The sequence below is a fragment of the Sarcophilus harrisii genome, chromosome 3 (assembly GCF_902635505.1).
Source record: "Sarcophilus harrisii chromosome 3, mSarHar1.11, whole genome shotgun sequence".
Taxonomy (NCBI): Eukaryota; Metazoa; Chordata; class Mammalia; order Dasyuromorphia; family Dasyuridae; genus Sarcophilus; species Sarcophilus harrisii.
The window spans coordinates 593433403-593447871 of NC_045428.1; the positions used below are offsets into that span (position 1 = coordinate 593433403).

General features: G+C 56.1%; 2 protein-coding genes across 5 annotated transcripts; one reads left to right on the top strand and one right to left on the bottom strand.

The window, feature by feature from the left end:
• Positions 1 to 428: 428 nt before the first annotated feature.
• BLOC1S3 (biogenesis of lysosomal organelles complex 1 subunit 3) lies at positions 429 to 1509 on the bottom strand. Its single transcript, XM_031957298.1, is given in 4 exon segments — positions 429 to 569; positions 572 to 844; positions 847 to 1010; positions 1404 to 1509. Coding segments are annotated over 3 exon segments (543 nt in total). The 5' UTR covers positions 992 to 1010; positions 1404 to 1509; the 3' UTR covers positions 429 to 444.
• A 1275-nt stretch (positions 1510 to 2784) lies between these two features.
• Positions 2785 to 12922, top strand: TRAPPC6A (trafficking protein particle complex 6A). 4 transcript variants are annotated; one of them, XM_031963215.1, is made up of 6 exons: positions 2785 to 2936; positions 9770 to 9837; positions 10138 to 10195; positions 11559 to 11657; positions 11855 to 11948; positions 12286 to 12418. In XM_031963215.1, exons 1-6 carry the CDS (start codon positions 2844 to 2846, stop codon positions 12315 to 12317), a joined length of 444 nt encoding a protein of 147 aa, XP_031819075.1. In that variant the 5' UTR covers positions 2785 to 2843; the 3' UTR covers positions 12318 to 12418. The 4 variants fall into 4 exon arrangements, with proteins under 4 accessions (XP_031819075.1, XP_031819074.1, XP_031819072.1 ...); XM_031963214.1 differs by lacking the exon at positions 12286 to 12418 and adding an exon at positions 12835 to 12922 and having other exon boundaries at positions 2786 to 2936; positions 10078 to 10195; XM_031963212.1 differs by having other exon boundaries at positions 2787 to 2936; positions 10078 to 10195.
• Positions 12923 to 14469: the final 1547 nt, after the last annotated feature.

A 14469-nucleotide genomic window follows, 5' to 3' on the forward strand; every position in this document is an offset into this window, starting at 1 on the left:
AGCGATCAGAAACCAGACTGGATTTTGAATCCGGGCTCTGGAGTCCCCCAGACTTTCCTAAGGCACTGGGCCTCTCCCCAGAGCCCTTGTCCCTTCCCTCCCTCCCCCCTCTCCCACACACCTGCCCAGGGCCCTTGTTTCCTACCTAGAGATCCAGCCGAGCCAGCTCTGAACGTCAGGGCCCAGCCCAGCCAACAGGCAGCCTGCCTGGGTTCATGGTCAGGAGGCAGGTGGTTGACCTCAGTGACTGACTGGGACAGACATGGTGTCATTTCATTGCTGGGAGGTCTGGGATCTGGACTCAGTGCTGTGAGAGTATGGAGGGTGAGACATCCCTCAGCGCCCGCCTCCTCAGCCAGTGAGGCCCACCACCCCTGGGATCCCATCCCAAAATAAGAGGCCTGGCCACCCTGGGGCTAGGGGGCAGGTGAGGCCTCGGCTCCGCTAAGCCTGGGGGCTGGGGCCCGGCTCAGCCGGGGCCCGGATGTCAGGCAGCAGGCGGCAGCTGGCCACAATGTCCAGGCGCTCGGCCAAGGCACACAGGTCGCTCCGGGCCAGGCGGATGCTGCCAAGCCTGACTGCAGCTCTGCGGCTAAGCAGGCTATAAGCGTACGTCGAGCCCGGCTCGCAGTGAGCCCATGGCCGGCTCGCTGTGGCCCAGGCGAGGCCCTGGCTCTCACGCCAGCGGTGCTGCCTTGGCGGGAGCCAGGCGGGCGGGGAGCATAAGACGCGCGAAGGGCCTCTTCTTCCGCCCACTCTGGTTCGCGAACCACCACGAGCGGAGGCAGATCGCCCTGAGCCACCAGGGTGGCCGGCTCCTCCTCGGAGTCAGTCTCGGGTGCCTCCCGGCCACAGCACAGCCGGTGGCCCGGCTAGCGGGCCAGGAGCCGCTGTCTCTACTCTGGCAGCAGCGCCCAGTCCGTCTCAGCGCCTCCAGTACCACCGTCTCCTGTCGCCGACCTCGCAACCCTCGGCCAGTCTGCGAAGCCATGGCTTCTGCGGCCCGGGAACTGTGGGGGAGAGAGCGTTTTACTCGGAGACCGAGACCCGGGCAATGGTGGGAGGAGGAAGCGGGAGAGAGAAGAGAAGCAGATAGGGCAGGGACCCCGCTGGGGAAGAGACCGGGGGTGGGCTGGGGGGAGGGCGCGGGATGGTCTCTAGCAGGGAGGGCTGGAAGTCACTAGCAAGGACCAGGTTCAAGCTGTAAAAGTGGAAGGAGGGTCCTGAAGGGGGGCGGGGATCCCTCCTGGGAAGAGGCCATCAGATCCAGCAACCAAAAGGGGGAAAGACAGGGAGGGGACAAGACACGGGAGGAATAAGGGGAAGGGAAAGGGAGTTAAAACTTTGTAGAGGCTTGGGAGTTGGGTGGAGGTGGTGGTGGTCAGGTTACTTCGAAAACTGACCAGGAGGGGGACTGCAAGGTGGAGAGGGAAAGGACTGCATCATTCCTGGAGGAGGGAGTTCCATAAGGTGGCTTCTAACGGAAAGAGATTGCTGTGTTAAGGGATCATTAGAGCAGCGGGGAGGTGGGGCTGGAGAAAAACTGGGGGGAACAGTGCGGAAAGAAAGCATCATAGGAGGAATAGGGCAGAGGGCATAGGGGATGTCAGAAGGAGATCAGAATGCTGACTAAAGAGAAGCAGAGAGGGCATCATAGGGAGGGCAGGGATGATGGGAGTGGGGGGATTACCAGGAGGCGTCTTAAAGGGGAAGTAGGAGAATGAAGGAAAGTAGGAGGCGTCACTGAAGGAAAATCAGGGAGGTCAGAAGGGAAAACAGGAGGCATCCGCTGAGGGAGAAAATCAGGGAGGGAAAATGGGCGAAATTGCTGGAAGGGGCAGCGCCTCAGCAGGGGGAGAAGAAGAAAGAGGGAGTCACAGCTGGCGGAAATAAGGGAAGTTAATCAGGAAAGGGAAAACCCACAAAGGAGCGCTTCATAGCTGGAAAAATCAGGGGACAGCATTATGAGGCAGGATTTGCAGGAGAATCAGGGAGGGCATCTCAGGAGTTGCACGTCAGGAGGAGAATCAGGGATGAGGAAAATCGGGAGGAAGGAGTCATGAGGGAAGTTCAAGGGGAGTCAGGAGGGAGGTCACATGGGAGAATTTAGAGAGTCAGGGAAGGGAAATCCAGGGAGGGGCGTACAGCTGGGAAAATGTGGAGGGGCATCTGACTGGAGGCGTACAGGGAAGGCAGGACCCAGGCATGCTGGGAGGGGAGGTCAGAGACAGGAAAATCGGAGGAAGGCTGGGATGTGGGAGAATCCAGAATTGTTGGGGACGGGAGGCAGCCTGCAGGCAGAGAACTCGTTCCTCCACACCCAGGCTGAGGCAGGCAAGGTGGGCGCGCTAACGGCGAGGGTCCAGGAAAGTCCATCGCTGGCAGCAGCATGGCAGAGGCAGGGCACTGCAGGCAGAATCAATAACCTTCCTCGCGACGTCAGGGTGGAAGTGAGAGACTGGTGCATGGGGCGGGTGGGCAAGGCGCCGGGCCGCGGCCTGAAACAGGTCGGGTGGCCCGTTCAGGTCACATGCCGGCACTCCGGTGGCAACGAAGGGCCGGGGAGACGATAATGCAGGGCTACAACCGGAGGCAGGCTTCCGTCCGGGCACACGTGACCACGAGCGGCAGTGGAGCCGCTCGGCCTATGAGCATTGAGGGGAAGAAGAGGCCGCGATTCCCTTGGAAATAACCGTGAGCCAATAGAAGTATTGGAAAGGCTCCGGACCTATAGCGAAAGAGGCTGGCGTCACGTGGCTCGATATTGAGCCAATGGCTGCGGCGCAGAGGGCGGGGCCCGAGGAACGGGCGTGGGGAGTACGCAGTGACAGCTGAGGGCGGAAATGCCGGCGATGGCGGATGAAACTCTGTTCCAGCTGCTTCACACGCAGGTGGTGGCGGCCGCGTACGGCGCGGGCCGGGGCTCGGGAGACGAGGTGAGGCCGGGAGGGCCCTCTGCGCTCAATCGCCCTTCAGACTCCCCTCTTGCTTCCTTCACCCTTCTTCCTTTCCTCTTTCCTTCTCCCTTTCCCTTCCACTTTCCCCTCTTTCTTTCCTTCCTTCTCCTCTTCTTTCCTTCCCTTTTCCCTCCTACTTACCCTTCCTCTGCCACCCCTTCTCTCCTTCTTCCCCTTCTCCTCTTCCTTTTCCTTCCTTCCCTCTTCTTCTTCCTCTTTCCTTCCTTGCCCTCTTCCCTCCTTCTCCCTCTTTCCTTCCTTCTCTCCCTCTTCCTTCCCTTCCTTTCCTTCTAACAACACACCCTTTTCCCTTCTTCCTTCCCCTTCCTTCTCCCCTCTTCCTTTCCCCTTCCCTTTTCCCTTCTTCCTTTCCCCTTCCCTTCTCCCTCTTCTTTCCTTCTTCTCCCTTTGCTCCCTTCCTTCTCCCTCTTCTTTCCCTCCCTTCTCCCCTCTTCCTTTCCCTTCCCCTCTTCCTTTCCCCTTCCCTTTTCCCCTTTCCCCCACTTTCCCTCTTCCTTTCCACCTTCCTTTTCCCTTCTTCCTTCCCTTCCTTCTCCTCTTTTCCACATACCCTTCTCCCTCTGCTGCCTTCCTTCCCTCTTCCTTTTCCCACTTCCCTTTTCCCTCTTTCTTTCCCCGCCCTTCTCTTCTTTCCCTTTCCCGCACCCTCTTCCTTTCCCTTCCCTTTTCCATACTCTCCCTTCCTTTCCTTCTTCCTTCCCACTTCTCCCTCTTCTTACACTGCCCTTCTTCCTTTCCCCTTCCCCTCTTCCTTTCCCCTTCCCTTCTCCCCTCTTCCTTTCCCCTTCCCTTCTCCCCTCTTCCTTTCCCCTTCCCTTCTCCCCTCTTCCTTTCCCTTCCCTCTTCTTTCCCTTCCTTTCCCCTTCCCTTCTCCCTTCTTCCTTTCCCCTTCCCTTCTCCCCTCTTCCTTTCCCCTTCCCTTTTCCCCTCTTTCTTTCCCCTTCCCTTCTCCCCTCTTCCTTTCCCCTTCCCTTTTCCCCTCTTTCTTTCCCCTTCCCTTCTCCCCTCTTCCTTTCCCCTTCCCTTTTCCCCTCTTCCTTTCTCTTTCCCTTCTCCCCTTTCCAGACCTCCCCCCCAACCATATCCTCCACTCTTCTCCCTGTTCCTCCCCCCACCTTTTCCCAGCATGCCTGGTTCTCTGTCTTCCAGTCCATCACGCTGCACGCCTGAGTGGAAGCCCCAGGCACCTGTGCTTAGAGACACGCGTCCCCGGCCCACAGAGTGCTCACCTTTTCCTGGGCCGCCCCGGGCAGACAAGGTGGCAGCTATGTTGGGCAGTGGGTGGAGTATGGGGCCGGAGCTAGGACGGCCTGGGTGAGCCTGCCTCAGTTTCCTCACCTGTGAAACGAGCTGGAGGACGAGAGGGCAGGCCCCTCCCCCACGCGTGCACTAGGGTCCAGGTGAGTGGCAACGGCCCTCACACATGATCGCGTTTCAGGGCCGGCAACTAAAATTTTGTGGGAACACTTGGCCTGGAGGCAGGGGCCCAGAAAGGCTCGCGACCTCAAGTGATGCATCAGAGAATATCCGCCTGTGCTATCTTTACATACCCCAAAGACTCGGACTTCTCGTGGGAAGGGCCAGCCAGAAGGCTGTGCAGGGAGACCGGCGGCTGGCCCCTTGCTGGGGAAGCCGTGACTCGGGGTGCTTGCAGGATGCTCAGGCATTTTGTTATTGTGGGGCAGCTCCCCGGGGCTCTGCCTTTGGTAGGGGAGGCTCTGGGGTCTTTCCCTGGATCAGCGCCCAGCTTGGGTCCCAGAGTAGCCGGATCTTTCTGTGCTTCCCCACGCCCATACAGCGCAGATACAGGAATTCAAAGTCATTTTGGGGAAAGGGGGAAGCGAGGAGGGATGAGCAAGAGATGCTCATTCACAAGAGGAGAGGCAGGTTGTGACTCAATCAACCTTGTGCTTAGGATCTGATGTTAGGCTGTGTGGAGGAGGGGTGCAGAACCCACCCATCCAGGGCAGGTGAGGAGGAGGAGGAGGAGGAGAGGAAGGCTTCCCAGGTTGTGAATGGGGTAGAGTGAAAATATAAAAGATGGTGCCCTGGACAGGACAAAAGGAGGTTTTGGGGGACCCAGAGGATGGCCAGTTTGGGTTGGCCCGTTTGTGGGCAATTGGGACTTGGTAAAGCCAGAGAGATTTGGGAAACAAGGCTCCTAGGAGGGCAGAGGCTCCACTGAGTACAGGGTGGCAAAGACTCAGGGCTGAGGCAGGGTATTGGAAACCAGACTGCAAGGGAGCAAGACTTGCTGGAACTTCTCCAGGGGGAGAAGGTGTCCATTTTGGCAGCTTCCATCACCAGCCCCGGCACATAGTAGGCTTGCAGGTTTGTAAGGGCTGGCTAGGGAAGGGAAGACAGATCAGCTAAGGTGCCTAAGGATGGTGGAGATGGAGACGGTTGGTAGGCAGTAGGGAAGGGGCTCCAGGGCCTGCAGAAGGAAATGGAGGGGGATGGGGGGGTGGGTATTGCCGAGAGAAGGGCCACCTCATCCTCAGTGCCTGAGGCAAAGGTGGAAGCATGAACCACATGGGGTGCCCAGATGGGGCCTGGGGGAGCTGGAAGGCCCCTGGGAACGTTCTGGCTCCTGCTCTTCCCTCTCAGGGAAGCTCCTTCAGGGAAGGGAGGGGTGCCCAGGGTTTGTTTGGGCCAGCCCAGAGAGCCAGGGCACACCCACCCATGGGAGGGGTGCAGTCTGATGGATGTGTCTCCTCTGCTTCCGGCCTGACCCACCTGTTTCACCTGCCCTTATTTCCTGTCCCCATCTGTAATGTTCTTAAAAATAATGTTCTCTGGGAGCAGATTTCTTGGGGAGCTTCTGGAGGCAGCCTTCATTTCAGTTCAGAGTAATAATCATCTCAAATGCAGCCAACTGTTAAAGTCCAGTTCTTTATTGTCTCTTCCAGAATAGCCCAGTTAGCTTTCTTAGAGGCCTCTCTCTTCTTGGTTCTGAGAGCTCTTGCCACTAGTCCTTTGTCTCTGCCAGCTTCAACCTCTCATCCTCCCTCTGAATCCGAACTTGTGAATTTCCTGAAGTCTCTAGTGGGCTTGTCCTTATATATGCTCTCTTAAAAGTGTGAATTCCAAAGGTATGAACCAAGTTCATAAGCATTGTTTCTATCATTTTCCAGTGACTTAGCACCTTGTTTCAAATTCTGGTCCATAATATCTCCCGCTTTCTTTTGATTTAGAACATAGGGAGTTATGACCTCCCTGACTTCTCAAGGAGATGAGAACCCCAAAAAAGGTGATCACATCTTCCCTGACTGTTAAAAAAAAGGAGTGAAAACACCATAAAAAGAAGGTGATCATGCTCTCCCTGACTTCTCAGGAAGGGAGATGAAAGCACCAAAGGAAATGGGAAATCAAATCAGATTAGCGGGTTTCTGAAGAGGTTTACTCTTAAAACAGGAATACATAAATTCATCAATATGAGAGGTATTACACATAATTACATAAGCACATAGTAACAACACAGGCTAGTAGTGATGTAACAAATAACATGAATCAACATGAGGAATTATACATGTCCATAAGTCCTAGAAATAGTCCAAAAGGAATCTATTGTCCATTAGTTCATGTGCCAGGAATCCAATAATTCCTGCAAGTTTTAAAGTCCTGCAATAGTCTCATCTTGTGTTAGGGAATCCAATGATTCCTGATGGTTTTCAAGTCCTGCAACAGTCTCATCAGCCGTGCTCCTTCAGTGTCAGATGTTTCTTAGATCTTTATTTTGAGGTTTTTCTCTTTTTCTGTCTCTCCAAGTGCTCGTTGCCACCCATTTGTTTCCTTCTCCATCTGTTTCCTTCTCTGTCTGTAGGAATACAAGCAAACCCTCTCTCCCAGGCAGTTAACCTATCTAATTCCTTTCTATTTACCACTTTTGGGATTTCTCATCATCATCTGGCAATTACATTGGAGCTGTATGCACTGGACACTGCCCTGTTGGGTTAAAAGGCCTGTATTCTCCCCAATTGTAATCTCTATCTGCTATCTGATTGCTTTTCTGTTGGTTGATCATGTAATCCCTTTCTGCCATGTGATTAGTTTTAGGCTGATTTATCACATTAGAGTCCTGGCCTTCTAAAGACTCTCTGGGTATAACCTCATCTGCTATCATGCCCCATCTGTCTTTTATATGATATCTAGGAGCTGGGCCCTGCCTCTCATTTCCCTGGGTCAATCTATATTCCGAGGCCCAGTGGAAGGCTGGGTTGCATTTTGGACATGGGGTTCTGGGTTTTCTCTCACCCTGCCTTCTCATTCTATCTCCATATCTACAATGGGCTCTCAAACGTCCAACTTTTCCACACTGAAAGCATCAATGAGTTTCTCTAGAAGTCCCGTGCCAAGAGGGACCCTGTCTTCCCATGTTCATCATAGTCTGGGCATAATTAGTATTTGTGCCCACTGTGGCACAGCGCCTTATGATCTCTAAAGGGGCATCTTAGTCTAGTCCCCATATAGCCTGGTTAGCTTTCTTTTGCAAACCTCATTGGCATTTTCCTTAGCCAGATGTCTGGTCATTATTTCTGTAGCTGCATTTTCTCCAATGGTTCTTGTGACAGCTGTTTGCAAACATCCCACAAAATCAGCAAAAGGTTCATTGGGACCTTGCTCTAGTTTTGTGAAGGCTTTACTTCCATCTTTCTGTCCGAGGAGAGAACCCCAAGCTTTTATTGCAGCCTTAGAAATGTGCTGGTACACTGTTATGGGATAATTAATCTGTTCTGAATTCTCTCCATACTGACCTTCACCTGCTAGTTGGTCAAAAGTGACTTGTACATTAACTCCTGTTTGCCTATTGCGTCTGGCTTGAATCCTACATAATTCATGATACTCTGAAAGCCACAACAAGTTTTGTCCAAGTTCTAAACATCTCCTTGCTATGGATTTCCAATCACTCGGGTTAAGATTTCATAAAACAAATTATCTATTAACATTTTAACATAAGATGATGTAGCTGCATAAAAAGTGCAACCTTTTTTCAAATCCTTACTTTTTTCCAAATTAAAAGAAGTGTATCGTCTCCTTTTTTGACCTGGACTCAATCTCTTCAATCACAGGGTATGCATTTATAAAATCAGATACATCCTGTCCTTCATTTTTTGCCTTAACCAATGCCTTTTCTAATCTTGTCACAGGCTCCTTAATAGGTAGTTCTGTTTGTGTCACTGCCTCTCCCCTTTCTTCTTCTTCCTCCACCCATGAAGAGTTAATTGAGGGAAGTAGGTCAGGGGATTGGGAATGATCTAATTTCTCCTGCTGTGAATTCTTATCTGATTCTTCATTCTTTTCACCTAGTTTAGTTGGCACCGCCCCCTCCTGCTCTTCTTTTTCCATATTCTTATAACTTATGTAATTTCCTAAAGCCAGTTCTATTAAATTATATGTATTAAGTGTGTCTTTGGAAATTGAGTCAGGTTCATTATCATTGTAGTATTTACATAATTGCTCTCCTAATTTCCACTCATCTGGATCCAATTCTTTTTCCATAGAGAACCAAGGACATGTGTACTGTACAGTTTCTAAAAGTTCAGTGATCTGCTCCCAAGTTACAATCAAACCTTGGCTTTTCATAAGTCTGACAGTGTTCTCTACACATTTTCCTTGAAGAGAAGCAGAAGGCTGTTTTCTAAACATCTGTCTCATTTTAGCTGAAATACTATTTTAGCTCTTTAACAAAGTTTCCTTCTTGTACTCGCCCTAATTTCTGCATCACAGATGAAGGCTCGTGGTCCCATGTTCAGGCGCCAAAATGTAATGTTCTTCTTTAAAATATAATGTTCTCTGGAAGCACATTTCTTGGAGAGCTTCTGGAGGCAGCCTTCGTTTCAGTTCAATGTAATAACCACCTCAAATGCAGCCAAGAGTTAAAATCCAGTCCTTTATTGTCTCTTCCAAAATAGCCCAGTTAGTTTTCTTAGAGGCCTCTCTCTCCTTGGTTCCTAGGGCTCTTGCCGCTAGTCCTTTGCTTTTGCCTCTGCCTCTGCCAGCTTCAGCCTCTCATCCTCCCTCCGAATCCAAACTTGTGAATCTCCCGATGTCTCTAGTGGGCTTGTTCTTATATATGCGCTCTTAAAGGTATGAACTCTGTTAAAGGTGTGAACTCTGATGTGTGAACTCTAATGTGTAAATTAAGTACCTAAGCATTGTCTCTATCAATTCTAGCGACTTAGCACCGTGTTTCAAGTTCTGGCCCATAACACCCATTCTTTGCTGCTAAGGGGGAGCCCTAGGTGAGGACACCCGATCCCAGGCCCAGAAGCAAGAAAGGGGCAGGAGGGGCCTCCCCCAGGCTCCTTCCACTTCCTGTCAGTTCCCAGGACTCCCCTAAGTACCCCTGGTTCTGGAGGATCACCAGCTTTTCAAGGAGCTTTGCCTTGATGGTCTGAGCCACATGCTCCTCCACAGCCCTTGGCCCAGGCCTGCCATGGGCTCCTACTGAGGGGTTCAGGTAGAAGGATATCAGGGTCCCTGCTGAGGAGGGGCCAGGAGCCCCATCGTCCTCTATGGCTTCCTGGTAGACCTTTGGGGGCCCTGAGGCTGGGGCTTATGGGCAGACCCTGGCTTCCAGTCTGGGCTTCTCTGGCTTGCTGTGTGACCTCGGCCACCTACCTGGCCTCTCTGGCACTTTGAGGGGGTGGAATTAAAGGTGCCTGCAGGCTCTTCCAGCTCCGAGCCCTTCCCTTTCCTGCTCAGTCACTTGTCTCTGATTTCTCCTTTGTGGAGGGAAGGGAAGTGCCTGGAATTGGTGGCCCTAAGTCCCCTTCCCCCTCCTCTCCTAGGGGCTGAGGGCAGGCTTGACGGTCCTGGAGGGCATGGGCTTCCGCGTGGGCCAGGGCCTGGCCGAGAGGTGAGAGCCAGGGCTGTGGCCCCTGGGGGACTTGGAGGGCTCAAGACCTTCTCCAGGGGGAGGCCCCCAGGTGGTCCCTGGTCACTCCCTGGGGTACTGGGAGCCAGCAGGGGTGTGGGTGGTAGGTCTTGCCCCCATTCTCGAACCTTGGGCCCTGGCCTCCCTCCTTCCATTCGCTCTCCAGCTCCCCCGGCTGTCCAGCCCTCTGCAGCCCAGGGTCAGAGCCCATGTTTCTCCCAGGCTGCCCCAAGGGGCCCTGGCCTTCCGAGAGGAGCTGGACACCATCAAGTTCCTCTGCAGGGACCTCTGGGGGGCTGTGTTCGGGAAGCAGACGGACAACCTCAGGACCAACCACCAGGTGGGTGATGGAGAAGCCCTGCCACGTGGCCCGGCCTCCCTTCCTCCCCAGTCCCAAGAGTCTTGGCTTCCCTTCCCTTGGGGGCCCGGTGCAGAGAGTGCTAGCTCAGTCAGGAAGAATGGAGGCCACACTCGGCCTCCCACACTTGGGGCAAGGCCCTTCCCATCTGTACAATGGGAACCATAGCCTCTACCTCCCAAGGTGGTTGTGAGGCTCAATGAGATATTTGCAAAGAGCTTGGTCTGGCACACAGTAGGGGCTTAATAAATACTAGTGTTTCCTCTCTCCTTCCTCTCCCAGTGTCTCATTTGTAAAATCAGGATAGTAATCCCTTCCAAAACCGAGATCACGGCTTCAGGCCCCCCCTGCCCTGCCTCCAGACAGGCCCCGCCACCGCTCCTGGCCTGCAGGAGTTAGTTCATACCGGAGGGCACCCCAAGCATCCTGGGGTCAGAGCCAGGCCCCTGCTGGGACCACCCGAGATCGGCCAGAGCTCCTGTTCTGTCAGGAAAGGGACAGAAACTGGGGACGGAGCAGTGGGAGCCTCAGTGCCGTGTGTGTTTTCCCTAGAGAGCCCGAGGTGGGGCACTTAGCAGCAGCCTCTGTGGACCAGGAACACCCCTTAAAAGATGGGGGCCTCTTAGGCATGTTCCCTCAGCACTGGGAGGGGGCCCTGGTCACACAGTGGCTGATGCCAGCAGGCCCGAGGCTTGCAGCCGTCTGGTCAGTTTGTGTTGGCAGTCAGTGGGGGTGGCACAGCCGGACGCCACAGGAGAGGAAGGGTCACCCCCGCCCACCTGCCTCTGCCCTGCCTGGGGGCTCTCGAGGGCAGCCCTCAGGAAACCTGGTTATTGCTGGGGGGGGGGGGGGGTGTGCATATGTTTCTGTGTGTCTGTTTCCATGTCCATGTCTCTGTGTCCATGTCCATATCTGTCTGTTTCCATGTCTGTCTGTGTCCGTGTGCACACTGGGGTCGAGGCAGTCACCCAAGGGCAGCTGGGGGCGGCAGTGGCTGAAAATGGTATGTTCTGGGAGATGAAGGGCGCAGGGTGGGCCAGGAGGAGCCGGGACACCCGCCACTCGGCGCTCCCCTCCTTCTCGCTGGAGGAGAATATTCCCTTGGGCCTGCCTCCGGCCAGGCGGCCCAGGAAGTCACACTCGGCACCAAAGGTCTCCGCTGCTGCTCGCTGGCCGAGCCAGGACACTGAGGCTGGGCGGCTAGCTGGAGGCCCCAAGGGAGCGAGGGGCCGAGTCTGGCCCAGCTTCTTTGTCTTCGAGGGAGCCTCAGGAGCTGCCTTCAAGGGCAGGGTTGGGCAGGGAGGGCAGGCAGAGGCCCCCCCTCACGGGCACTCCTCCCTTCTAGGGCACTTACATCCTGCAGGACAACAACTTCCCCTTCCTGACCCAGATGGCCTGGGGCCAGCAATATCTGGAGGAAGCCCCCAAGGTACTGGGAGAACAGGTGACCAGCCTCCCTTCTCTGCTCCTGGGGTCCTGGGGAGGTCTCCCCCAGCCCCTCCACACACAGCTTCGACTCTGAGTGCCCGAGCCTTGGGGGGTGCTTGGCCCTCCTCCCAGGCAGGCCCCATCAGGGTTCAGGGACTAGCCCCCTTTGTCCTGGGCTCCAGGATGCCGCTGAGCCCTGTCTTTCTCCTCCAGTTTCTTGCCTTCACCTGTGGTCTTCTCCGGGGGACCCTCAGCTCCCTGGGCATCGAGAGCTCTGTCACAGCCAGCGTGACCTCCCTGCCTGCCTGTGAGTCCCCAAGGGTCAGGGCAGGGAGATAGGAGGGCAAGTCAGCGGCCCGTGGCGGGCCGGGTGCCTACCTTCCTGGTCTCAGCCGGGCCATACTGGGGCAGCCTTTGGCTTTCTCCACCTCCCAGAAGGGTGAGCGTGACTTTGGCCCAGGTCACCCCCATGGCCAGGGCCCCTGCACAACTGGTGCAGTGGGAGCCATTGGGCCCAGCCCTGTCCTTGGGGCGTGAGGACGGGGACCCAGAGAGTCTCAGGCACAGGGGGTTCGGCCATTTGGGCCCAGCCGTAGCCCACTAGTGTGTTCCCCCTCCTTAACAGCTGCCCTTCCTTGTTCTAGGCAAGTTCCAGGTGGTGATCCAGAAGGCTTGAGGGGCCCCAGGTCCCAGCACTGGCCCTTCTGCAGAGGCTGGCCCGGCTCAGGCCCTTGGGAGCTGGGATCAGGGCCAGCGGGAGGACGGGGTCCCCTTGTTGCTCAGGGAGAGTGCTTAATACAGACTGACCACAAGCGAAGGAGTGGGTGAGGCAGCGTGTCCGTGCCCAGGACACAGATGGGAAAAGGGAGCTTCTGGAGGGAAGTGGCTGCCTCGGGGCCTTGGATGGCTCCTCCTGGGCCACTCAGCTTTGAGGAGTTTGGCATCTTGGGGTCCGGGTGGGCTTGTATTGGGGGGGGCAGTCTGTGTCCCTTCTACAGTCCTTGACCAGGTCGTCGGGAACCCACCACCCAGGCTGTTGTGGCAGCTCGAATTTTTAGATGTTTTCTTCCCAGAGGGCCGCAGAGCTCCAGCCCCATGCCTTTGCTTCTTGTGCCTCCCAGACCTGGGCTCCTTCCCCGGGCTGGGCCTCCCAGTGCCGGAAGACCCTGAGGCACCGGCACTTTTCCCTCCAGGACTCTCCCCTCATTGTGCTGGCGCAGTATGGTCTACAACCTCCAACCGTCCCGGTCCCCGGCTTGTGGACATCCCCCCTTCTGTGCCTTTCCTGCAGTGGGGGCCCAGAACGAATCCTGCTCCCCGTGTGGTGGGAACCCTGCAGGGGCCCGGGGGTGGGAGGACCCCCAGCCAGGGTCATTCTGCAGGGTTCTAAGAAGGTCATGAGGGAGACTGGATCAGGCACCATCAGCCCTGGGGGCTGCCTTCCCAAGGGGGCAGGGGTGGTGTATGTGTCACTCCCCTAATAAAGCCTGTTCCTGTACCCCAAGAGCCTCAGTTCTGCCTTTCTCTGCCCCCCCCACTCGGTGCTTCTAGGACGCGCTTGTGGAGCCCAATAATGAGCAGACTCGGGAGAGCCTGGGGAGGGAGAGCTGGAGGCTGGGCGGGGAGGGCTCCTTGGGTGTGGGCAGCGCCCTAATCCTTCCCCCTCCACGCTCCCACTGACAATGGGTACCCAGCCGAGCAAACAACAAAAGGTCCGCGCCCACAGACACAATAGAGGCCACAGGTGTGCATCCAGAACAATGGGAGGGGGCCTCCCCGTCCCACACCTGGCAATCGGGACCCACCAAGCTAGGGGACTGGGGTTTCTGCCCCGCAGGCTGAGCCTGCAGGGAGGGAGAACAGAGGCTGTGGGGCGGGGAGGCTTCCGGAGTACTCAGGTTCTTCTGGCACTCTTGGGAGGTAAATAATGGAGGCCGTACCCCAGCTTAGTCCCCGAGGAAATCAGCTCACAGAAGGGCGCAGGGCCTGGGGTGGGAACTTGGGTCCCATCATCCCCCCCATCCTGGATCAGGCCGGTTCAGATCACCCCAACCCAAGTTCAGTGCCCACCAGGCCTAAGTGCCCAGTGCGGGACCTCCCCGGAGGCTGTCCTGTCTGGCCAAGGGAGCCAGGGCCCAGTGGGGTTCAGTCATTTGCCCAGTGTCACCACTGGGGTTCACCCTCACGGTTGGATTCGGAGTCTCATTAACAGAATTTAGAGTAGAAAGGAGCTGAGCTCTCTATTTACAAACAAGAAAGCTGGCTCTGGTGGAAGGGGGCTGGGCCCAAAGTCGCCCGGCTGGGGGGCCGGCAGGTGCTGCACTGTGGGCAGGGGGAGGCCCTCAGTCCGTCACTGTCCCCCGGAGGTGGGCATGAGTGAGGAAGAGTTTGCCCTGCCTTAGCCCATGGTGCCGGCTGATCTAGCCAGGAGGGCCTGGGGCCGAGAACACCCTCTGCTAACATGGGAGTCAAGACCCTGGATGTCCCTAACATGTTGGTGCCGTGGCAACATCTCGGTCTGCCCCAGCAGTGGGACCTGATCCTGCCGGCCTTCCCAGCCCCAGAACCAGCTCCGAGGAGCCCCTTGCTCTGGGCCAAGCACCAGGTGCCAACATGAAAAAAAGGGCTTGCCTCTCGTGGGGGCTATGATACCCCAAAGACAGGTACCCAGCGCCGGGCCCCGTGGGGCTTCCAGGGGCACCCCGGGCCCGACGATCTCCAGGGCGTCCCGTCTTGGGCTCCCCCGGCCGCCCCACCCTGCTCCTCTCTCACTCGGTGCCAGGCTCCCGGGGTGGGAGGTGAGGGGGAGCGCCCCGGCTGAGGGAGGA

Excerpts from the sequence above, each read along its gene's own strand:
- TRAPPC6A (XM_031963212.1), top strand. The coding sequence starts at position 2,844 with ATGCCGGCGATGGCGGATGAAACTCTGTTCCAGCTGCTTCACACGCAG. Across the intron at positions 2,937-9,769 it reads GCCGGGGCTCGGGAGACGAG|GGGCTGAGGGCAGGCTTGAC; the intron begins GTGAGGCCGGGA and ends CTCCTCTCCTAG. Across the intron at positions 11,658-11,854 it reads CCAAGGTACTGGGAGAACAG|TTTCTTGCCTTCACCTGTGG; the intron begins GTGACCAGCCTC and ends TTTCTCCTCCAG.